This window comes from Salvelinus namaycush, chromosome 33 (assembly GCF_016432855.1).
Source record: "Salvelinus namaycush isolate Seneca chromosome 33, SaNama_1.0, whole genome shotgun sequence".
Taxonomy (NCBI): domain Eukaryota; kingdom Metazoa; phylum Chordata; class Actinopteri; order Salmoniformes; family Salmonidae; genus Salvelinus; species Salvelinus namaycush.
This window is the reverse complement of record NC_052339.1, coordinates 23,149,358-23,174,562: the sequence shown is the minus strand read 5'-3', so window position 1 is coordinate 23,174,562 and position 25,205 is coordinate 23,149,358. Positions and strand designations below refer to the sequence as shown.

At 43.1% G+C, this 25,205-nt stretch overlaps 1 protein-coding gene across 5 annotated transcripts in view; it reads left to right on the top strand.

The window, feature by feature from the left end:
* Positions 1–2,177: 2,177 nt before the first annotated feature.
* Positions 2,178–25,205, top strand: part of LOC120028102 (brefeldin A-inhibited guanine nucleotide-exchange protein 1-like) — a 112,391-nt gene continuing 89,363 nt past the window's right edge. For all 5 annotated transcript variants that reach the window (XM_038973273.1, XM_038973275.1, XM_038973271.1 and 2 more), the window contains exon 1: positions 2,178–2,487. In XM_038973273.1, coding sequence (XP_038829201.1) covers positions 2,364–2,487 — 124 coding nt within the window. In that variant the 5' untranslated portion in view covers positions 2,178–2,363. The remainder of the gene's footprint in view (positions 2,488–25,205) is intronic.

Sequence of the window (25,205 nt, the reverse complement as noted above, 5' to 3'; positions counted from 1 at the left end):
TCCGACAGTGCAGTAGTATATAACAAGTAATATCTAACAATTACACAACATATACCCAATACACACAAATCTAGCAAAGGAATGGAATTAAGAATATAAAAATATATGGTTGAGCAATGTCAGAGTGGCATAGAATAAGATACAGTAGAATAGCATAGGATACAGTATATACATATGAGATGGGTAATGCAAGATATGTAGACATTATTAAAGTGACTAGTGTTCCATTTACAAAAGTGTCCAGTGATTTCAAGTCTATGTATCTAGGCAGCAGCCTCTATATGTTAGTGATGGCTGTTTAACAGTCTGATGGCCTTGAAATAGAAGCTGTTTTTCAGTCTCTCGGTCCCAGTTTTGATGCACCTGAACTGACCTCGCCTTCTGGATGATAGCGGGGTGAACAGGCAGTGGCTCAGGTGGTTGTTGTCCTCGATGATCTTTTTGGCCTTCCTGTGAAATTGGGTGCTGTAGGTATCCTGGAGGGCAGGTAGTTTTCCCCCGGTGATGCACCATCCTCTGGAGAGCCCTGCTGTTGCGGGCAGTGCAGTTGCTGTACCAAGCGATGATACAGCCCGACAGGATACTCTCGATTGTGCATCTGTAAAAGTTTGTGAGGGTTTTAGGTGACAATCAAAATTTCTTCAGCCTCTTGAGGTTGAAGAGGCGTTGTTGCGCCTTCTTCACCACACTGTCTGCGTGAGTGGACCATTTCAGTTTGTCAGTGATGTGTACGCCGAGGAACTTCAAGCTTTCCACCTTCTCCACTGCGGTCCCATCAATGTGGATGGGGGGTGCTCCCTCTGCTGTTTCCTGAAGTCCACGATCATCTCCTTTGTTGTGTTGACATTGAGTGTGAGGTTATTTTCCTGGCACCACACTCCCAGAGCCCTCACCACCTCCCTGTAGGCCGTCTCGTCATTGTTGGTAATCAAGCACAACTAACTATTATGTTAGTTGTGCTTAGTTTAATGAGTGTTTGTTAGATTAAACATGAAAAAAAAACATTTTGTTTTCATTTTTTGTTTGTCGTGACTGATCATTTAGGGCCTTATGCAGGAAGTCTGATGTGGGCCTCATTGTGCAGGTGTTTCTTCGGGATGGCTCCCACTGTGATGTCAGATAGGTCCCCTCTCGGAGTGGTCTGTCCAGGTAAGTGTCACCTCTGGTTGAGAGGACCCAGGGTTCTACAGAGTGCCCTTTAGGTTCCCCAGTAGGAGGTTGTCTTTAACCCAGCAAGCCTTAGTAAAGGTGTCACAACACACGACCATTGCCTAGATGTGTATGACCTTATAATGTGAAAAATGGCCTTACAGTTAAATGTTATAGAATGGAGACTCACAGGTTCTTGTCAAGCTCTGCTGTTGATTTTATGTTTGATAGCCCCTTATTATGAAATATTAATACATGAAATATTACCAGAAATAAACCCAATTCTTAACTAATCAATAGTCACAGTGGAAGCTTTAAGTTAAAAAAAAGACTATCTACATATCATGGCTCTTCAACAGTGGTGTAAAGTAATGAAGTAAAATTACTTTAAAGTACTACTTAAGTCATTTTGGGGGTATCTGTACTTTACTATATATTTTTACAACTTTTTATTTTACTTCACTACATTCCTAAAGAAAATAATGTAATTTTTACTCAATATATTTTCCCTGACCCCCAAAAGTATTTTGAATGATTAGCAGGACAGGAAAACGGTCCAATTCACAAACTTATCAAGAGAACATCCCTACTGCCTCTGATCTGGCAGAATCCCTAAACACATGCTTCATTTGTAAATGTTGTCTGCGTGTTGTATTGTGCCCCTGGTTATCCTTAAATAAAATAAAATAATACAATTGTGCCATCTGGTTTGATTAACATAGGCAATTTGAAATGATTTATAGTTGTACTTTTACTTTTGATACTTGAGTATATTTAAAACCTAATACTTTTAGACTTTTACTCGAGTAGTATTTTACTGACTTTCACTTTTACTTGAGTCATTTTCTATTAAGGTTAGGTTAACTATATTTATTCAAAAGGAGACCTATTGATACTATTCATATACCATACACACGCACAAACACACACACAGCCCCTCGCTCGCTCTCTCTCTCTATTTCCGCTCCTTGAACTGCTGCCTGGATCATCCTGCTGCCTCACTGCGGCCAGTTTTAAAGTGCGTGACGTCGCTTCCTTTCAACATGGCGCAGCTAGGCAGGTTGCTAATGGAAATCTGAGGGATTTACCCCACCTTCTGTCTTTATTTATGTCTGTATGTTAGAGCAACTGCCGCTGTCATCTCGAACAGAATACATCGGTCTGAAACGGCTGCTGCCCTTTGGACAGGCTCCTCGCCCCAATTCCGGTGCGTCATGTATGAGGGCAAAAAGACGAAAAACATGTTTTTAACAAGAGCTTTGGAGAAGATCCTGGCCGACAAGGAGGTTAAAAAGTCTCATCATTCACAATTGCGCAAAGCCTGCGAGGTGGCACTTGGTAAGTTCTGGCATTATCACAATCTTAGGTTGTCATTGATTTGCCCACGTCATGCATCTCTGCTTATCCTGCTTGATAGGTTTTCGGCTGCTACAATGTCGCAAAAAATCTTCCTAGAATCTGTTGGCAACATTGTAGAGCTAAACGGGTTGTATGGCTTTTCGCCCGATAATTTAGGAGTTATTCTGGTGAAGGATGGGATATAAGTGTTGAATATACAACTATCGAGGTTGCATTATAGGCTCGGAGATAATCATTGCTTTACTATGTGAATACGGAAATGGTGCAAGTGACAGGGGTGGGTGCCTCCTTTGACATTTGCAAGCTGCTACACCAGTTTATTACGCATGTAACTGATAATTCAGCCCTTTTGAAATAAATAGACAGCTATTACCTGAAAGCAAACTGGCACTGTTATTATTACCAATGATACAACCTAATGGAACTGCATTTGTCTGCAAGTCATAGGCTGTAGGCTACGGCCACTCGTAGCCTCTATAGCTACAATTCTTCCTCCAAGAAGAAGAAGCTACCGACAATGTTAATTTCAAATGAGTCATTCTTCATTAAATTGTTAGGACGATATGTGAAAATAATTTAGCCTCAACACTTTTACTTTTTTCTGGTGGGATCTTCTGTGTCATACGAAGCAGTGTCTGTCTGCTCTGCTCTGGAAATCCAGACTGCCCTGCGTGGCTGGAGAGGGAGTGGTGTTGAAAGAATGTAGCCTATCGCCTGGCAGTGAATGTTGGCTACTGTGGTATCTTTGGAGACTGGATCTGCGTTTATGTCCAGGTCTGGGTTGTCCCCAAAAACACCTGCACCACGGCGGGCAAGTGGCATATACTTTTGGCCATGTAGTGTATGTTGACACCTGCTCGTCGAACATCTTATTCCAAAATCATGGGCATTAATATGGAGTTGGTCCCCCCCTGCTGCTATAACAGCCTCCACTCTTCTGGGAAGGCTTTCCACTAGATGTTGGAACATTGCTGCGGGGACTTACTTCCATTCAGCCACAAGAATATTAGTGAGGTCGGCCACTGATGTTGGTCGATTAGGCCTGGCTCGCAGTCGGCATTCAGACTCTATTCCGCATTCATCCCAGAGGTGTTCAATAGGGTTGAGGTCTGGACTCTGTGCAGGCCAGTCAAGTTCTTCCACACCGATTTCGACAAACCATTTCTGTATGGACCTCGCTTCGTGCACAGGGGCATTGTCATGCTGAAACAGGAAAGGGCCTTCCCCAAACTGTTGCCAAAAAGTTGGAAACACAGAATCGTCTAGAATGTCATTGTATGCTGTAGTGTTAAGATTTCCCTTCACTGGAAGTAAGGGGCCTATCCCGAACCATGAAAAACAGCCCCAGACCATTATACCTCCTCCAACAAACTTTACAGTTGGCACTATGTATTCGCGCAGGAAGCGTTCTGCTGGCATCCACCAAACCCAGATTAGTCCGTCGGACTGCCAGATGGTGAAGCATGATTCATCACTCCAAAGAACGTGTTTCCACTGCTCCAGAGTCCAATGGCGGCGAGCTTTTTCCACTCCAGCCGACGCTTGGCATTGTGCATGGTGATCTTAGCCTTGTGTGCGGCTGCTCGGCCATGGAAATCTATTTCACGAAGCTCCCGACGAACAGTTATTGTGCTCACGTTGCTTCCCGAGGCAGTTTGGAACTCGGTAGTGAGTGTTGCAACCGAGGACAGACAAGTTTTACGCGTTACGCGCTTCACTACTCAGCGGTCCCGTTCTGTGAGCTTGTGTGGCCTACCACTTCGTGGCTGAGCTGTTGTTTCTCCTAGACGTTTCCACTTCACAATAGCAGCACTTGCAGTTGACCAGGGCAGCTCTAGTTGGGAAGAAATTTGATGAACTGACTTGTTGGAAACGTGGCATTCTATGACGGTGCCACATTGAAAGTCACTGAGCTCTTCAGTAAGGCCATTATACTGACAATGTTTGTCTATGGAGATTGCATGGCGGTGTGCTCAATTTTATACACCTGTCAGCAACGGGTGTAGCTGAAAAAGCCAAATCCACTAATTTGAAGGGGTGTCCACATACTTCCGTCTATATAGTGTATCATGTTACATTATCAGCATGGCATCATTCACACTCGCAGCAGGTGCATTAAGCAGAGGCTCGTCTTTACACTCTAGCCTTATCTCCATTGGTCCTATGTCGGGTTGCATTATGTTGGACATAGAAAGCGGAAGGCTCAACTAAACTTTACGTAATCATTTTAATCTGTCGTGCAACTCAGAACAGGTTTTGTCCTGATAGTTTCTGGTCCGTGTCTCAACACCAGGATGTGTGCTAGGCCTGTTTGGAACAAGTTAGGCTCTCTTCTGCTTTACCAGTAATCTGACACTGCTGGTGAAACAAATTGGCCCACCTTTGTTGTTGAGCAGCCAGTAAGTCTAGCCTGTCTTACTGTACCTGTCTCAACGGTTTTGGGGGATAGGGAATGCACAATACTAGACTACATTGGTATTAGCCAATATGCAATGCTATTATAATGTTATTACACTGTTAGTAACACCATTGAGTATTCACTACATGTTAGCATGTTTACTAAAACTTGCTCTTTTAATGTAAATTATCTGAACTATGATAATAGAAATATTTTATTAGACATCTCTGTATTCTTTCCCTATTGTCTTACATAGGCTACTGGGTTTATATGAGGATTAGGCTTTGTACTTCCTGGAGTTGTGTGAGGTTATCTTAAGTAGGAGGAGAGTTCATAGTAGGAACAACGCTCCCCCTGCATTCATGAAGTGAACAGCCCAGATTAGTCAGAGCACCACAGCGTGTGGGTGTTGAAGAGCAGTGAGTTTACCACTGCTTTATTATGCTTTAGGCCTGTGTCGTGGCCTATAAATATTACAGATTCTAAAGGTGTGCCTGAATTCGTTTAAAAAAAAAAAGATAACCAGCTGTGATTCTATTTATAAGCGTATTGGAGGCATGGATGGACATTTTGAAGGCTGCTCATCCTAAAACAATTAGAAACTTTGAGTCTGAAGTAACCACTTCCTGTCTAAACAACTGGGTGACCCAGTACCAGATTACTTACGTAATCTCTCCTCTTGCCTTGAGGCACAGAGACATCTCAGAGAGAATGCCATTACTTCCAGTCTACTGCCCTCTCAATGACAGTCCCTCTGATCATGATACATTCAGTCCTCACTGTCCCCCTCTTTGAGACACGTTGTACACACTTCCAAGATAATCCCAATCCCTACCTACTACCCCTAGTCCCCTACACACTACCTCTAGTCCCCTACACACTACCCCTAGTTCCCTACCTACTACCCCTAGTTCCCTACCTACTACCCCTAGTTCCCTACCTACTTCCCCTAGTTCCCTACCCACTAACCCTAGTCCCCTACCCACTAACCCTAGTCCCCTACCCACTAGCCCTAGTCCCCTACCCACTAGCCCTAGTCCCCTACCCACTAGCCCTAGTCCCCTACCCACTAGCCCTAGTCCCCTACCCACTAGCCCTAGTCCCCTACCCACTAGCCCTAGTCCCCTACCCACTAGCCCTAGTCCCCTACCCATTAGCCCTAGTCCCCTACCCATTAGCCGTAGTCCCCTACCCATTAGCCCTAGTCCCCTACCCATTAGCCCTAGTCCCCTACCCATTAGCCCTAGTCCCCTACCTACTACCCCTAGTTCCCTACCTACTACCCCTAGTTCCCTACCTACTACCCCTAGTTCCCTACCCACTAACCCTAGTCCCCTACCCACTACCCCTAGTCTCCTACCCACTACCCCTAGTCCAATAGCCCTAGTCCCCCTAGCCCTAGTCCACTACCCCTAGTCTTCTACCCACTACCCCTAGTCCAATAGCCCTAGTCCCCCTAGCTCTAGTCCACTACCCCTAGTCTCCTACCCACTACCCCTAGTCCCCTACCCACTACCCCATGTCCAATAGCCCTAGTCCCCCTAGCCCTAGTCCCCTAGTCCCCTACTCACTAGCCCTAGTCCCCTACTCACTAGCCCTAGTCCCCTACCCACTAGCCCTAGTCCCCTACCCACTAGCCCTAGTCCCCTACCCACTAGACCTAGTCCCCTACCCACTAGCCCTAGTCCCCTACCCACTAGCCCTAGTCCCCTACCCACTAGCCCTAGTCTCCTACCCACTAGCCCTAGTCCCCTATCCACTAGCCCTAGTCCCCTATCCACTAGCCCTAGTCCCCTATCCACTAGCCTTAGTCCCCTACCCACTAGCCTTAGTCCCCTACCCACTAGCCGTAGTCCCCTGCCCACTAGCCCTAGTCCCCTACCCATTAGCCCTAGTCCCCTACCCATTAGCCCTAGTCCCCTACCTACTACCCCTAGTTCCCTACCTACTACCCCTAGTTCCCTACCCACTAACCCTAGTCCCCTACCCACTAGCCCTAGTCCCCTACCCACTACCCCTAGTCTCCTACCCACTACCCCTAGTCCAATAGCCCTAGTCCCCCTAGCCCTAGTCCACTACCCCTAGTCTTCTACCCACTACCCCTAGTCCAATAGCCCTAGTCCCCCTAGCTCTAGTCCACTACCCCTAGTCTCCTACCCACTACCCCTAGTCCCCTACCCACTACCCCATGTCCAATAGCCCTAGTCCCCCTAGCCCTAGTCCCCTACCCCCCTACCCTAGTCCCCTACTCACTAGCCCTAGTCCCCTACCCACTAGCCCTAGTCCCCTACCCACTAGCCCTAGTCCCCTACCCACTAGCCCTAGTCCCCTACCCACTAGACCTAGTCCCCTACCCACTAGCCCTAGTCCCCTACCCACTAGCCCTAGTCCCCTACCCACTAGCCCTAGTCCCCTATCCACTAGCCCTAGTCCCCTATCCACTAGCCCTAGTCCCCTATCCACTAGCCGTAGTCCCCTACCCACTAGCCGTAGTCCCCTGCCCACTAGCCGTAGTCCCCTACCCACTAGCCCTAGTCCACTAGCCTTATGCTGATACTGAATAGGCAGAGTGTTGTTCAAAGGCGTTGCATGTTACAGCCCTATTTGAACTCTTCTTGTAGCTTTGTGATATTCATTGTAACACTATCTAAGCCATTACATTTATTTTGTTGAAACTAAGTTGTCAGCCTCAGATTTAGTTTGTTCTCATTTTCACTGTGAACTTGACCTTTGCTGTTGTTTAGGGATACATCCTGCGTCAGCTTGCATAGTGAAGGGTTCTCACATTGTCACAGAGAGGCAAAACAGTGACGGAAGCAGGAGTACATTCATCCTAAGATCAGAGTAGGTCTGATGAGAGAGATAGGGAGAGAGAGGGAGGGAGAACGGTAGATGGATGGAAGAGAGACTCTGGAGACATCAAAGATGCCTAGGTGCAGTAGCTGGCGCTGTCCTCCAATTCTGAGAATGCGGTTTATGGTCCATTTCATTCATGATGAATAAATAGTTTGCCAACGCCGGGCTGACTTCCAAGTCCGTAACCAATATGTGATTTTTCTGCAGTGAGATAAATCAGCATATTTACATCCTCCTGAAAACAACCCCAAGTATTTTGGTGCTTGCAGTATGGACCAAATGGGCTAAAAGAATATAACAGATGCTCTCTATCAGTCCATTGGAAGGTGAGGTAGAGATACCATAATGCTTGTAAACACCTACCTGACTCTCTCCAATCAGTTAAGGGGGAAGGGGAGGGGCTACTGTGTTGTTTTCAGAACAAGTTGTTGGATCAACTTTAAACCCAGACATTGAGTCACGGGGAGGGAAGGAGCTGCCAGCCGCAGCGAGGTCCGGGCTCTTCCAGAGGTCAGGGCTCTTCCAGAGTTCAGTAGGGCTGCTGCACATTTCTCTCATTCCACAGTCCTCCGCTTTCCCAGCTCACTGCAGCCTGTGAATACATTCAGTTCACACACACAAAGGCCTGCTGCGGGGATATAGCAGTCTGTCCACAGTATATGCCTACACTGTACAGTATCAGTGCAATCTTATGCAGGCTTAAACTGGCTTATATACAGTGTATAGCCGTGGTTTCATGAACGTGGTCATATCTAGGATGTCACTGGCAGTCCTCTGTATACAGTACTGTATTTTGTCAGTTTATATGACAAAACAAGCAATGTGTAGTGTAGAGAATCATTGTACTATCCAAACCGCTGTGAAATATGTTTTCAATAACCCAAAATATTGTATTTTCAGCTGTTTGAAGCTGGTGTACAAAACCCAAAGTAAAATACGCAAAAACAAAACATAAGAGCGGGAAGCATAGAAATAGGGCACATAGAACAGATATACCGCTTCTTAGACTTGCTGTCAATGAGAATGACAGATCTATAACTCACATTTCTATATGAATTTGGTCAGGTCGCCCAAAAAGTTAGGTATTGTAGCTTTAATGCTACTGAATCAAGACTGTATCTACTATAACTACAGCAGTAACTACGAATCCTTTTAAATTAAGCAATGTGAGCTGACCAATAGTAGATCTCATTTAATTCATATGATGCGGAACAGAGGCGTGCAACAAATTTCTAATATGCTGTAATATGCTGCTTATTAACCTTCCCAAAAGTAAGGTTGACATGAACAAAGTTATGGAGCAACTACTATGGCAAACTGTTTTCCTCCTGAGTGTGGATGGTAATGAAGATGAAGCTATATATAAGTATGAACAGAATATATGATGTACTATTCAGGAAGAATGTGTGCGCTGATAGCAGAATACAGTTCCTTAAAAGGCCTTTCGGGAATGTTTTTCTCTCCGAAAACTTTTAACAGCTATCTACAGTCTGTTATGGCCTATTTTTGTCACATGTACTTTTATTTTTTTTATTATTATTTTTTGAACACCTACTCATTCAAGGGTTTTTCTTTATTTGTACTATTTTCTACATTGTAGAATAATAGTGAAGACATCAAAACTATGAAATAACACATATGGAATCATGTAGTAACCAACAAAGTGTTAAACAAATCAAAACATATATATATATTTTTTTAATACTTTGTTTTTATTGTAGGAACACAAAGAAAGTACAAATAAAGTCAAATAAAAGAACACAAAAATCTGGCAGTTACAGTGATGATACCTTCATCATCATATCATCATATCAGTTACAGTGATGATACCTTCATCATCATATCAGTTACAGTGATGATACCTTCATCATCATATCATCATATCAGTTACAGTGATGATACCTTCATCATCATATCATCATATCAGTTACAGTGATGATACCTTCATCATCATATCAGTTACAGTGATGATACCTTCATCATCATATCAGTTACAGTGATGATACCTTCATCATCATATCAGTTACAGTGATGATACCTTCATCATCATATCATCATATCAGTTACAGTGATGATACCTTCATCATCATATCAGTTACAGTGATGATACCTTCATCATCATATCATCATATCAGTTACAGTGATGATACCTTCATCATATCAGTTACAGTGATGATACCTTCATCATATCAGTTACAGTGATGATACCTTCATCATATCAGTTACAGTGATGATACCTTCATCATCATATCAGTTACAGTGATGATACCTTCATCATCATATCAGTTACAGTGATGATACCTTCATCATCATATCAGTTACAGTGATGATACCTTCATCATCATATCAGTTACAGTGATGATACCTTCATCATCATATCAGTTACAGTGCACGTCATACCTTCATCATCATATCATCATTTCAGTTACATTGACATCTTTGAATTAGACCTTTTCCAAGTACAAAACCCATTTCTCCCAGTATTCCTGACCTCTCTCCTGTTGAGTTCTTAAAGCAAAGGTCATACGCTCCATGTGGCGTATTTCTGTGGGAGGGTCTTTTTGTAGCCATTTCCTAGTGATAGCCTTTTTACTGGCTGCCAGTAGGACCTTCAAGAGGTACTTTTCTCTATTGTGTAAGTTAAGTTATCAGGTATTTCACCCAAGTACAAAGAAATGAATGTTTGTTCTATGTCAAATCCCATTATTTTTCCAATGTTAGATCATATTTCTACCCAGTAAGTTTCGATTGCGGGGCAAGACCAAAAGATATGAGAGTGGTCCACCCTCAATAGACCGCATTCTCTCCAACAAGGGTGTGGTGAGCCAGTCTGTTTTGATTTCAGTGTAGGTATTATGAAGTAACGTATAACATTCTCTCCAACAAGGGTGTGGTGAGCCAGTCTGTTTTGATTTCAGTGTAGGTGTTATGAAGTAACGTATAACATTCTCTCCAACAAGGGTGTAGGGAGCCAGTCTGTTTTGATTTCAGTTTAGGTGTTATGAAGAAACGTATAACATTCTTCCAACAGAATTCTCTCCATGACTTTGAGTTGGTGGAGCTTTGTTGAGTCTCTAATATGTTCAACCATGTTTCATCAGTTATTTCAATGTCAAGTTCCTCCTCCCATTTCTTTTTAATATAGTTTGGAGAATGTTTCTTTGAGGATTGAATACCCAAGTAGAGATTTTAAATCGTTTTTTTGTTACTCCCCAAGTTGTATGCGTTAGTGAATACTTGGATTAATTTTGGAGGTGCTCGAGGGTCAGTCACTTTTATCTCCCTTAAGAAATAGTGTCGAACTTGTAGGTATCTGTAAAAATGTTGTTTATCCAAGCCATGTTTTTTACTTAGGTCCTGGAAGTTATCTAGGTTCCCATTCCTTATAATTGTACTGAATGATGTGATGCCTTTCTGCGTCCATTGTTTAAATCTGCTGTCCTGAGTTGCAGGGATGAAGCTGGGGTCGTATGCGGGCCAACTCAGCTGTTTGATCTCTCTGTCTAAATTATTTTTGCTTAACTACCCTAAACCATGTCTTCAGAGAGAAATTAATCCACTGATTTTGTCTTTTGTATATTTATTTTACTATGTCCTTATTTCCCAAAACTGACTGTATGGGTATCCCTGTCAAAGTAGTCTCGATGTCTTTCCATTTGGATTCGTATTCTGAATTGCACCAACACACCGGAGGTCTCAATTGGGCTGACACATAATCATCTTTTAGGATTGGTAAGACCATACCCCCACCGTTTTTTGGTAATTGTAATGTTGTATATCTAGTTCTTGGTCTCTTACTGTTCCAGATAAACCTTGGTATCCATTTATCCCTAAACTGTTTAGGCGGGATTTCTACGGGCAGTGATTGGAACAAATACAGTAACCTTGGCAGGATGTTCATTTTGATTGTTTCAATTCTACTACTAAGATCTAAGGGAAGTGAGTTCCACCTGTCTAGGTCATCATATATTTTCTTGTTGATGTGATTGTAATTCATGCAATAAAGTTTGGGTGTATCTTTTGGTAGATATACTCCAAGATATTTAATGGATGAAGAGGTCCAGTGGAAGTTATACCTACTCTTCAGCTCTTCCTGTGGGGTATAATTATATACTAGGGCTTGGGTCTTGTGTACGTTAAGCACATACCCTGAATATCTTCCAAATGTTTGTAAAACATCCATCAATCTAGGTACGCTTGAGCCTGGGTCTTTAAGGAATAACAGAACGTCATCAGCATACATGCATATCTTATGTTCACTGCCTCTTATTGTTACTCCCTCTAAGGTTGGGTCCTGTTTTATTGCCTGTGCTAATGGTTCGAGGTACAAGGAGAAGAGCGTGGGTGAAAGATTACAGCCTTGTCTTGCCCCTCGCTCTAATTTTTTCGTTCGCGTCAAATGTTCATTTATCTTTATTCTAGCGGTCAGACATGAATACAGTGTTTTGATGCACTGTATCACTTCTTTGTTGATACCAAATCTTTCCATAACTTGGAATAGGTAATCCCATCCCACTGAATCAAATGCTTTTTCTGCATCTGGACTGATTAATATTGCACTTGTCGTATTCTGAGTAATATGGTCCATGACATGTAGTGTTCTCCTTATATTGTCCTGTGTCTGCCTATTTTGTATGAAACCAGTTTGATCTCCGTCAATCAATTCTGGGATTATTGATTACTGCTATTATTGATGCATATCGTTTATAATCTGTGTTAAGAATTGCGATAGGTCTATATGAACTGCATTCTTTCTTATCTTTACCCTCTTTTGGGATTACAGATATGATGGCCTCTCTCCATGACGGTGGGAGACCCCCTTCCCTCAGAGTCCAGTTTAAAACAGGCCTTAAGTAGAGGTGCTAATTGTTCTCTGAAGGTCTTGAACCATTCTGAAGGGAAGCCATCAGTGCCTGGTGACTTGTTGAGATATTGCTTTATTAATTTCTTCGGTGGATATTTCTAAAGTTAGTCTCATTTTGCTCTGTCCCAATTGAGGGGAGATCAAGTGAGTTCAAAAAGTGCTCTATTGTCTGTGCATCTGCCTTCTCTGGTTGCTTGTACAGATTTGTGTAATATGATTCAAATGCATTCTGTATTTCATATAATTTGCATGTGATCTTTTTTGTTTTGGGGTCTTTTATTTTGAAAAAGGTATTCTGTGCTTGTTGTTTCCTGAGTCTCCATGCTAGTAATTTGGTTGCCTTTGAGCCTGCTTCATAATATCGTTGTTTCAGGAACCTGAGCTTTTTCTCTACTTCTTCTCTATAAATCTGGTCAATTTCCTGTTTTACCTTTTGAATCTCTCGTAATATAAGAGGGTCTTTGTATTGACTATGAGATCGTTCTAAGTTTCTTAGGGTTTCCTGTAATTTCAGCAGTTTCTGTGCTTTAATCTTTTTCTTGAGAGATGATGTGGCTATGATCTTTCCTCTAATAACCGCCTTAGCTGCATCCCACAATGTAGCAGGAGATACTTCCCCATTATCATTATTCTCCAGATAGATGTTCAATTCTGTCTTTATTGATTCCTTGAATGCTGGATCATTCAGCATGCTTGTATTAAGTCTCCATATTAGAGGTCGACCGATTATGATTTTTCAACGCCGATACCGATTTATTGGAGGACCAAAAAAGCCGATACCGATTAATCGGCAGTTTTTTATTTTTAAATTTAAATTGTATTTTTTGTAATAATGACAATTACAACAATACTGAATGAACACTTAATATAATACATCAATAAAATCTATTTAGCCTCAAGTAAATAATGAAACATGTTCATTTTGGTTTAAATAATGCAAAAACAAAGTGTTGGAGAAGAAAGTAAAAGTGCAATATGTGCTATGTAAGAAAGCTAACGTTTAAGTTCCTTGCTCAGAACATATGAGAACATATGAAAGCTGGTGGTTCCTTTCAACATGAGTCTTCAATATTCCCAGATAATAAGTTTTAGGTTGTAGTTATTATAGGAATTATAGGACTATTTCCCTCTATACCATTTGTATTTCATTAACCTTTGACTATTGGATGTTCTTATAGGCACTTTAGTATTGCAAGTGTAACAGTATAGCTTCCGTCCCTCTCCTCGCTCCTCCCTGGGCTCGAACCAGCAACACAACGACAACAGCCACCATCGAAGCAGCGTTACCCATGCAGAGCAAGGGGAACAACTACTAGAAGGCTCAGAGCGAGTGACGTTTGAAACGCTATTAGCGCGCGCTAACTAGCTAGCCATTTCACTTCGGTTACACCAGCCTCATCTCGGGAGTTGATAGGCTTGAAGTCATAAACAGCGCAATGCTTGACGCACAACGAAGAGCTGCTGGCAAAACGCACGAAAGTGCTGTTTGAATGAATGTTTACTTGCTTGTATGCTCAGTCAGATTATATGCAACGCAGGACACGCTAGATAATATCTAGTAATATCATCAACCATGTGTAGTTAACTAGTGGTTATGATTGATTGTTTTTTATAAGATAAGTTTAATCCTAGTTAGCAACTTACCTTGGCTTCCTGCATTCGCGTAACAGGCAGTCTCCTTGTGGAGTGCAACGAGAGAGAGGCAGGTCGTTATTGCGTTGGACTAGTTAACTGTAAGGTTGCAAGATTGGATCCCCCGAGCTGACAAGGTAAAAATCTGTCATTCTGCCCCTGATCAAGGCAGTTAACCCACCGTTCCTAGGCCGTCATTGAAAATAAGAATGTGTTTTTAACTGACTTGCCTAGTTAAATAAAGGTATATAAAAAAAAATATATAATAATAATTTCGGCAAATCGGACCCCAAAAATACCGATTTCCGATTTGTTATGAAAACTTGAAATCGGCCCTAATTAATCGGCCATTCCGATTTAATCGGTCGACCTCTACTCCATATAGTATTTCTTCGTTTTCTATCAAGGTGTAGAGTAAGGTAAACTCCATTATGATCTGATAAGTCGCTCTGCCCGATCCTACAATCCTTAAGCCTGTGTCTATCTGCACTGTACATAAAAAAAGTAGTCTAACCTGGAGTATTCAGTGTGGCGGGCTGAGTAAAAAGTATTTTCCTTATCGGTCTTGTGGGTGTTACGCCATACATTGAGCAGTCCTAGATCCTGCAGTATCCTATTGATCTTTTTGGCAACTAGGCTCATTTTCCTATTTTGATTTGTGCTGTCCAATTTTGAGTTTAGAATTGTGTTAAAATCCCCTCCACAGATAAGAGTGCCAGTGGTTTCTGTGGCAATTAAATCAAACACCTTCCCGTAGAAGACCATGTCACTCCCTGGGGGTGCGTATACATTAAATAATGTAACTTCCTTGTTATCCAGTTTACATTTAACAAGTATAAATCTACCCTCCTTGTCTTTTATTTCTGACACAAACTCAAAATTAACTGAATTTGGGATCAAGATTGCAACTCCCCTTCTACCCATTTTGTAAGAAGAAAAAAAAAGTGTTCCTATATCCCATTTTCTTGAGTTTCTCGTGTTCAGGTGTGGATAAGTGAGTTTCCTGCCAGAATAGTATGTCACCTCTCTCCCGTTTCATCTTTGCTATTACCTTACTTCTCTTGATGGCACTCCCCAGTCCGTTTACATTGAGACTTATGACCTTAAATTCCTGATGATGCATCGATATAAATAAAAAAACCTATGCACCATATCTGCCTGCTTATCTTGAGCCTAAAAATGAACGAAAAACCTAGAACGATAATAAAGTAAACCAAAGTGGGAAAATACTTTGGTATTTGGACTCCCATGTCAGAGGACTGTCTCTTGCCTCTGGGGTTTGAGGGGATGAGCCTGTCCGCAGGATGGGCCCCTCGTTCAGATATGAAAATGCGTGATGTAGTCACAAACAAAACCTGGTGGAACCAAAAATAATAAGGGCGCCTATTTCGTCGCTTATACACATCGGTTAATTACAAGTGAAACTATATCGGTCATGCGTGCATATCATGAATCCTCCCCATGATATGCCCTTCTGTCGCCCCATGGTCAATGTGTCATTAATCCTTAGCTAATATATATGTTATTAACGTGACGCTACTTAGTGTGTTCATAAAGAACACATGCTTTTGGCTACTCACCCTTGTTCAGCATTGGGGGAAAATAGGGGAGATATTTTACCTATTGCAATGTCAACCGTAACAACCCAACGTCTTAACCGCTCGCGGTAACTATTAATTCTGTTAAATCCGATTCAGTGTCTTACATCTTCCCGTTGGAAATGCCTGAGTCTCTCTCGGATGTGAACGTCCTCTCCGGGATGCTTTCCCTCTTTCTCCATGACCCTGCTTGTCGACAACGATCCATGGGAGTACCTGCTCGAGTCTTTGCGCTGGTGATGTCGCCTTTCTCCTGGCGGTATACTCCACTGGGAAGCCCCTTGACTTCAGGTCCTCAGCCGCCTCGTCTGCATGCTCGTATGTAACCGGGCCATTTTTCAGAAATACCCGCATTTTTGCTGGGAATGGTGTTTGGAAGCGAATCCCCTTCTCTTTAAGTGCTTTCTTAATGGGGGTGTATTCTTTCCTTCTTTTCAGTATCTCTCCCGCGTAGTCATGATCAAAGAACACTCGTTGGCCTTGGAAGCTAACAGGCTTTTTCCAGGTTGCATGTAAGACTTTCTCTTTGACTGGGAATTTTAGGAACCGTACTACTATGGGTCTTGGTGGGGCGCCGCTGGGGGGGTTTGACGCCAGAGCTCGGTGTGCTCTCTTGATTCCCAGGTCAGTGTCGTCTTCAAGTATGTCCTTGAATAGACCCTCCACGAAGTTGGGCATAGAGTCTTTTTCTGCGCCCTCTACTACGTTATAAAATCTAATGTTGTTTCGACGTGAGAAACCTTCGAGTTCTGTCACTTTTGCCTGTAGTGTGTGTTGGCTTTTCAGTGACTGTTCAAGTATTTCCTTGACTGCGAAGTTCCATGTGTCCGTTTCCATAATGCGCTGTTCTGCGTCCCCCATTCTTGTAGATATGCTGTGAAGTTCTAATTTGTTTTCTTCCAGTTTCTGGTTAATGTCCTTCTTGAACTCATTTAGTTATTTTCTTACATCTTCTCGAAGTTCCTCTCGTAAGCCTGTGAGCGCCTCGCGCAATTCCTCCTTCATCACCTCACAAAATGAGGGTTCTTTTGCTGCTGCTATCTTATTTGCTCTAGCATTAGCCATCTCGGGTTCATCGACGATTATATCTTCTGCTGTCTTGTTACGGGCTGTTGTTGTAGCTCCGCGACCTTTTCCTATTTTCCCCTTTTCCATTTTGCGTAAGTTATTATAATGCTCAGAGAAAATACTAGAATTTGGGGGGGGAAATACCCAACCGATGTGCAGTACGAAAAACTAGGCAGCCATTTCCTAAGTTGCGTCACCGGAAGCCCCCCGTCACATATACTTTTGTAATTTGTTTTGCCAAACCCAACCACACACGGTGGGTACATCTTTATGTGGCCCTCAGTCAAAGGAATTTCATGGACAATATCTGAATACTTGGTATTAACCATGTGTTTCCATATATTTATTGATTTGATTTGATTTCTTTACCCCTTTTTCTCCCCAATTAGTAGTTAGTCTTGTCCCATCGCTGCAACTCCCGTACGGACTTGGGAGAGGTGAAGATCGAGAGCCGTGCGTCCTCCGAAACACGACCCCGCCAAGCCGCACTGCTTCTTGACAAACTGCTCGCTTAACCCGGAAGCCCGCTGCACCAATGTGTCGAAGGAAACACCGTACAGCTGGCGACCGAAGTCAGTGTGCATGTGCCCGGCCACCACAATGAGTTGCTAGAGCGCGATAGAACACGGACATCCCAGTCGGCCAAACCCTCCCCTAACCAGGACGATGCTGGGCCAATTGTGCGCCGCCTCATGGGTCTCCCGGTCGCGGCCGGCTGCGACACAGCCCAGGATCGAACCCGGATCTGTAGTGATGCCTCTAGCACTGTGATGCAGTGCCTTAGACCGCTGCACCTCTCGGGAGCCCGTTTCCATTTATTTCACTCAAAGTTTGTTCTGAACAATTGTGGAGTATTGAGATGTATAATTCATGCCTAAGAGCAATGATCTGTGTGTATCCAATGTGGTGATGCAGGCTTCCAGGACAGAGCAGTTTTAACATTACCATCTGCCAACATGGTGATGAATATTCATCCAAGTGGGAGGTTTTTGCCGGTCTGTAAAATCTAAGTTCAAACCAAAGGTAAACTGTGCTGGTTGTCTCTGGTTGCATTCTGTAATAACACGTAATTTCAAGTTATGTATTGAAGGCACTGTACCAAGCCCACAAGTGTTAGATAGCAAAAACAAGCACTGAAAAGACATCTTACCTATTGTACATTGACAGGAAGTAGAGGTCTATAGGCCTATGTGTAAACATACTGCGTACTATAGAAATAGTTCAGTGTTCACATAAATGTGGGAACTGCACTGGCCACATGGTCATTAGGGGCACCTTCCACTGGGAACAGTACACTTCTGGTCATTAGGCCCACTGAACATATGCCCTCATTAGGCCCACTGAACATATGCCCTCATTAGGCCCACTGAACATATGCCCTCATTAGGCCCACTGAACATATGCCCTCATTAGGCCCACTGAACATATGCCCTCATTAGGCCCACTGAACATGATAAGCCCAATAAGGGATCCAAATTTTTAATGTAGCTTTTTCATTGCGACTCCCAAAGGACCAGCATGCACTACAGTGATTAGCTTGCACACAAAACAACGGTGTGTAGAGTTTGTCATTGGGATACTTGCTGTTGGTTTCGTTTTGGATTTATAAGTACTAAGTGGTTTTAAGATCAAATATATAAGAGTTTAGAGTAACTAGCATTTAGCCCAAGTGATCAAATTATTTCTATTAGCTCTCAGCAATGTATTATTGTGATTGCAACTTATTTAGCACCATCAAATGGTGCATAGGCAAAGGCGTATTTAATTACAGTGACAAGAAAATGTATGTGAACCCTTTGGAATTACCTGGATTTCTACATAAATTGGTAATACAATTTGATTTATGTCATGCAATAAAATGCAAATGAATTACTTAAAAATCATACAATGTGATTTTCTGGATTTTTGTTTTAGATTCCGTCTCTCACAGTTGAAGTGTACCTATGATAAAATTACAGACCTCTACATGCTTTGTAAGTAGGAAACACTGCCGATTTTGCAGGTTATCAAATACTTGTTCTCCCCACTGTATGTGCGTGTGCGTTCTGTAATTTTTGGTTGCAACTTAAAATATGGAGTGAGTAAATTGTCCAAAACTTGGAACACACGGACTGAAGTGCAGGCGTGTGTGTGTGTGTGTGTGTGTGTGTGTGTGTGTGTGTGTGTGTGGTGTGTGTGGTGTGTGTGTTTGGGAATGGAGTCTGGCCAAGCCTGGCCTACTGCAGGGTATTGTTGTTTAGTGTGAATGTGGTGAGTTTAATTTGGTTTGCAGGCTGGCTCTCCCTCAGTGAGGAGCATATGTTGGGCTCTGGGCTGTCTAGAGCAAGAGAAGAGGAGTGAGTGGATGGGATGGTAGGGGGGGAGAGGAGAGGAGAGGAGGAGGGGAGTGGAGAGAGGAGAGGAGAGGAGAGGAGAGAAGGGGAGAGGAGAGGAGGAGGAGGAGGGGAGTGGAGAGAAGGGGTGAGGATACCAAGGAGAAGAGCTCTCTTTTTCTAGCCTTATGGCCTTGGTTAAAGGGATAATCCACCCCAAACCACTAATTCCTATGATTACCAGTGTTCAATAGTGTTAAATAACACTAATATGTGAAAACATTATTTTTTGTGAACAAATATTTCATTTTGTTGTTATAGCAAGGTTGGTAGAAACATGTGAAAATAATTTTGGGAAATCTGTTGCAGCTCAAGTCTACTACAAAACCCACAATGAAATGCTCTTTTTCTCTGGGACAGCTAGCTAGAAAACCTACCTGCACACAATAATACCAAAGTCAATATCAGCATGTGAAGTAGCTAGTTAGCTTAAAACCGCCTAAACGAACTGCACTATCAGTTTAGGAGTCTATCTCACTGAGTTCAACTTGCAGTTCGTCTCTGCCACTGAGCTGTAAACGGAGTCTCTGCCCAGAGCGAGAGTGTCGTTACTTTCCCACAGATACTTTTGAGGTGATGGGAAACTCCATTACAATCATATTAACGCACCTTGTGTACGTTGCACATAAGTCGTCAATGGGTTGTGTGGTGTATTCTGGGTGATTCTGGGACAAGGAGAGCTCTCCTTCAAGGAGTGAATGGTAGTCAAAAAAGGACTAACTCAAAAAATGAACTTTAGATTTCGTGAACAAGAAGTACAACACTGCAAATATTTTCCAAGATGTGAGATAATTAACTTGTTCTCTGTAATATCATTTAGCTTTGGAATTGTGAGATTACGTACTTTCGAGGAAAATAGGCAGGTTTCTCTACTCATACCCTGACTTTGAGAAGGGATTCCGTGACGATTGGCTTAGCAACTGCATGATGCAGCATGACAATGTGAATGCGATGGGTTGACAGTGGGGCATTTCTCCATTCATTGCACAATGGAATTCCTATCTCCTCCTTTCTGTAATATCTCTGTTTCCCACAGACACACAGGGCGAATTGCGACATGGTACTTGAATGAGAAACTGAGTTGAATAATTTGGTACACTGTTTAGATTGAGCACGTTAAGCAAAATATTGACTTTGTCATGATGATATAAACAGATGGGTGTGTTTTAGACACGCCCATACCATCTATTGGCTGATCTGGGGTGCTGGTAATTGTTTTAAAAGCGTTATAAAATGTGATAATGTGTTATCCCCTATCTCCAGTGATGAGAATTATGTAGCTATGACGCGTTCCTAGAAGATTTCCTGATTTTCACAGACGGACCACTCAGAAGTTAAATCATGGAATTGTTTATTTTACCCATTGACAGAACGTAGTCTTTCTCCAAATTGACAGGAGTTTCCTGATTTTTATTTCTGGATGTGGATTATCCCTTTAACTGCTCATATAGGCAGATAATCGCGCCACAGACAGACAGCTTAGTAGTTTAATTGCAGACCCAGTCGACACCCCATGGTGCACTCCTGTCTCTGCCCCACCAGGCTGTGTGCAGACAGGCAGCTTAGCTCAGATGTAAGCCAGCAGGATCACTACAACTCACATCATTAGCAGGGAGAAAGTCACTATCTTACAGGCCAAACTAGACCTGATAATGAAATGAACCAACTCTTTTCTCTAGAAAGAACCAAGTTGGGAGGAAAATTAGCTAATAATCTACAGTTCCTCTGTGTTGTTTTTCTGTATCGCACCAGTCAAAATATTTTGTTACACTGATACCCCAAGCATCCATAATACATGAATTATCCGTGCAAATGCCTCACTTAATATAAGGAGAGGTGATGAATTAATTATGTTTCAGCAGCCAACAAAGAGATGAACGGAGGGAATATTCTCCTCCTCTTTCTCTTGTCGTTTGGTGGTGTTGGAAGAGTTAAGATGCTGATATTTAGCAGATCCTGCCATCTGTGTGCATCTGAGGTGGGCTGATACCAAGCTAACGAGTTACCATACATCACCCTAACTAAAGGAGATGGTGAGAGAGGAGGATCAGGAAGGGAGGGAGGGACTGAATGGTGAAGAAAGAGGGATGGAGGAAGGGAGAGAGAGTAAGAGAATATTGAGGGAGAGAAGAAAGGAGGGTACTGACATATAGAGAGCAAGTGAGGGAGAGAGAGAAAGAGTAATTGAGATAAACAGAGAGAGATGCCATGCCAGCCTGGGCCCCATACTCAGCAGGTGTGAAGGAGTAGGTGGTTGATGAGAGTTGGCCCTTTTGGATTCCTGATCAAAAACAAAGACCTCAATAACTGTGTAATAATCCAGGCCTGGTGCAGCAGAAAACCGTCTCCCATCTCTCCACTATGGCAGTCAGTCAGTGTAGTGATTCCCAGCATGATTAGACAGCGGCTTTAGCAGGTCTGCGTGAGTAGGCTGGAGGCTCGGGAGTCCATGGGGCTCCAGGCCCACAACACACATTAGGTAGTCCAGACAACCTCTGGTAGCCAGGGTTTCCTGCCTCTCCACTCTTCTCCTCTCCCAAATGTAATTACTGCAGTGCAATCTTTCCTTTGACCCAACACAATGGAAATGTCAGGGGGCTGATTTTCCACCGGTTCGCCATGACAGCTGCAGCTGCCCTCTGTTTACCGATGCTCAGGGGAGAGATTGAGTTGGAGGTTGCCACCTACAAACAGATTTAGGATCAGATTACTCAACCCTAGTCCTAATGTTAAGCTTCATTGTGTGAGATAATACACTACATAGCCAAAAGTATGTGGACACCTGCTCGTCGAACATCTCATTCCAAAATCATGGGCATTAATATGGAGTTTTATGGTCCCCTTTCTCTGCTGCTGTAACAGCCTCCACTCTTCTGGGAAGACTTTCCACTAGAACGTTGCTGCTATAACAGCCTCCACTCTTCTGGGAAGACTTTCCACTAGAACGTTGCTGCTATAACAGCCTCCACTCTTCTGGGAAGACTTTCCACTAGAACATTGCTGCTATAACAGCCTCCACTCTTCTGGGAAGACTTTCCACTAGAACGTTGCTGCTATAACAGCCTCCACTCTTCTGGGAAGACTTTCCACTAGAACGTTGCTGCTATAACAGCCTCCACTCTTCTGGGAAGACTTTCCACTAGAACGTTGCTGCTATAACAGCCTCCACTCTTCTGGGAAGACTTTCCACTAGAACGTTGCTGCTATAACAGCCTCCACTCTTCTGGGAAGGCTTTCCACTAGAACGTTGCTGCTATAACAGCCTCCACTCTTCTGGGAAGGCTTTCCACTAGAACGTTGCTGCTATAACAGCCTCCACTCTTCTGGGAAGACTTTCCACTAGAACGTTGCTGCTATAACAGCCTCCACTCTTCTGGGAAGACTTTCCACTAGAACGTTGCTGCTATAACAGCCTCCACTCTTCTGGGAAGACTTTCCACTAGAACGTTGCTGCTATAACAGCCTCCACTCTTCTGGGAAGACTTTCCACTAGAACGTTGCTGCTATAACAGCCTCCACTCTTCTGGGAAGACTTTCCACTAAAACGTTGCTGCTATAACAGCCTCCACTCTTCTGGGAAGACTTTCCACTAGAACGTTGCTGCTATAACAGCCTCCACTCTTCTGGGAAGACTTTCCACTAGAACGTTGCTGCTATAACAGCCTCCACTCTTCTGGGAAGACTTTCCACTAGAACGTTTCTGCTATAACAGCCTCCACTCTTCTGGGAAGACTTTCCACTAGAACGTTGCTGCTATAACAGCCTCCACTCTTCTGGGAAGACTTTCCACTAGAACGTTGCTGCTATAACAGCCTCCACTCTTCTGGGAAGACTTTCCACTAGAACGTTGCTGCTATAACAGCCTCCACTCTTCTGGGAAGACTTTCCACTAGAACGTTGCTGCTATAACAGCCTCCACTCTTCTGGGAAGACTTTCCACTAGAACGTTGCTGCTATAACAGCCTCCACTCTTCTGGGAAGACTTTCCACTAAAACGTTGCTGCTATAACAGCCTCCACTCTTCTGGGAAGACTTTCCACTAAAACGTTGCTGCTATAACAGCCTCCACTCTTCTGGGAAGACTTTCCACTAGAACATTGCTGCGGGGAATTGCTTCCATTCAGCCACGAGCATTAGTAATGTCGGGCACTGATGTTGGGCGATTAGGCCTGGATCGCAGTCAGTGTTCCTATTTGTATTTATTATGGAACCCCATTAGCTGCTGCAGTTACACAATTTTAAAAACATTACAATACATTCATAACAGATTTCACAACACACTAAGTGTGTGCCCTCAGGCCCTTACTCCACTACCACATATCCACCACACAAAATCCATGTGTATGTGTGTGTGTATTCATGTGTCTCCGCCTATTTTTGTGTTGTTTCACAGTCCCCGCTGTTGTGGAATAGAGTTCCATGGAGTTATGGCTCTATGTAGCTCTGTGCGCCTCCCATAGTCTCCTTTGGACTTGGGGACTGTGAAGAGACCTCTGGTGGCATGTCTTGTGGGGTATGCATGTCTGTCTGAGCTGTGTGCTAGTCATTTAAACAGACAGCTCGGTGCATTCAACAATACCTGTCACAAATACAAGTAGTGATGAAGTCAATCTCTCCTCCACTTTGAGCCAGGAGAGATTGACATGCATAGTATTAATGTTAGCTCTCTGTGTACATCCAAGGGCTAGCCGTGCTGCCCTGTTCTGCGCCAATTGCAATTCCTAAGTCCCTCTTTGTGACACCTGACCACACAACTTAACAGTAGTCCAGGTGCGACAAAACTAGAGCCTGTATGACCTGCCTTGTTGATAGTGTTGTTAAAAAGGCAGAGCAGCGCTTTATTATGGACAGACTTCTCCCCATCTTAGCTACTGTTGTATCAACATGTTTTGACCATGACAGTTTACAATCCAGGGTTACTCCAAGCAGTTTAGTCACCTCGACTTGCTCAATTTCCACATTATTTATGACAAGATTTAGTTGAGGTTTGGGGTTTAGTGAATGATTTGTCCCAAATACAATGCTTTTAGTTTTTTACATATTTAGGACTAACTTATTGCTTGCCACCCACTCTGAAACTAACTGCAACGCTTTGTTAAGTGTTGTGGTCATTTCAGTCGCTGTAGTAGCTGACGTGGATAGTGTTGAGGCATCCGCATACATAAACACACTGGCTTTACTCATAGAGACACTGGCTTTACTCATAGAGACACTGGCTTTACTCATAGAGACACTGGCTTTACTCATAGAGACACTGGCTTTACTCATAGACACACTGGCTTTACTCATAGAGACACTGGCTTTACTCATAGAGACACTGGCTTTACTCATAGACACACTGGCTTTACTCATAGACACACTGGCTTTACTCATAGACACACTGGCTTTACTTTACTCTAAATGGGTGCATGCTTATTAGTAACTGGGATAAGCAATTTCATAAGTGTGTCAAGTGCAACATCTGTTTGCTCCTTATTACACCTCACGAACCAACAAATATTCTTTACATCAACAACATAGGAATCACGACAAAACGTATTGTATGACCTCTTATACACTATATTAGGCCCAGCCTTTGGAACTTTGGTTTTCCTAGATATGGCTACTATATTGTTATCACTACATCCGTTGGATCTGAATACTGCTTTCAAGCACATTTCTACAGCATTAGTAAAGATGTGATCAATAGATGTTGATTATTTCATTCCAGTGCTGTTTGTAACTACCCTGGTAGGTTGACTGATAACCTGAACCAGGTTGCAGGCACTGGTTACAGTTTGAAGCTTTTTCTTGAGTTGGCAGCTTGATGAAAGCCAGTCAATATTTAAATCCCCCAGAAAATATACCTCTCTGTTGATATCACATATGTTATCAAGCATTTCACACATGTTATGCAGATACTGACTGTT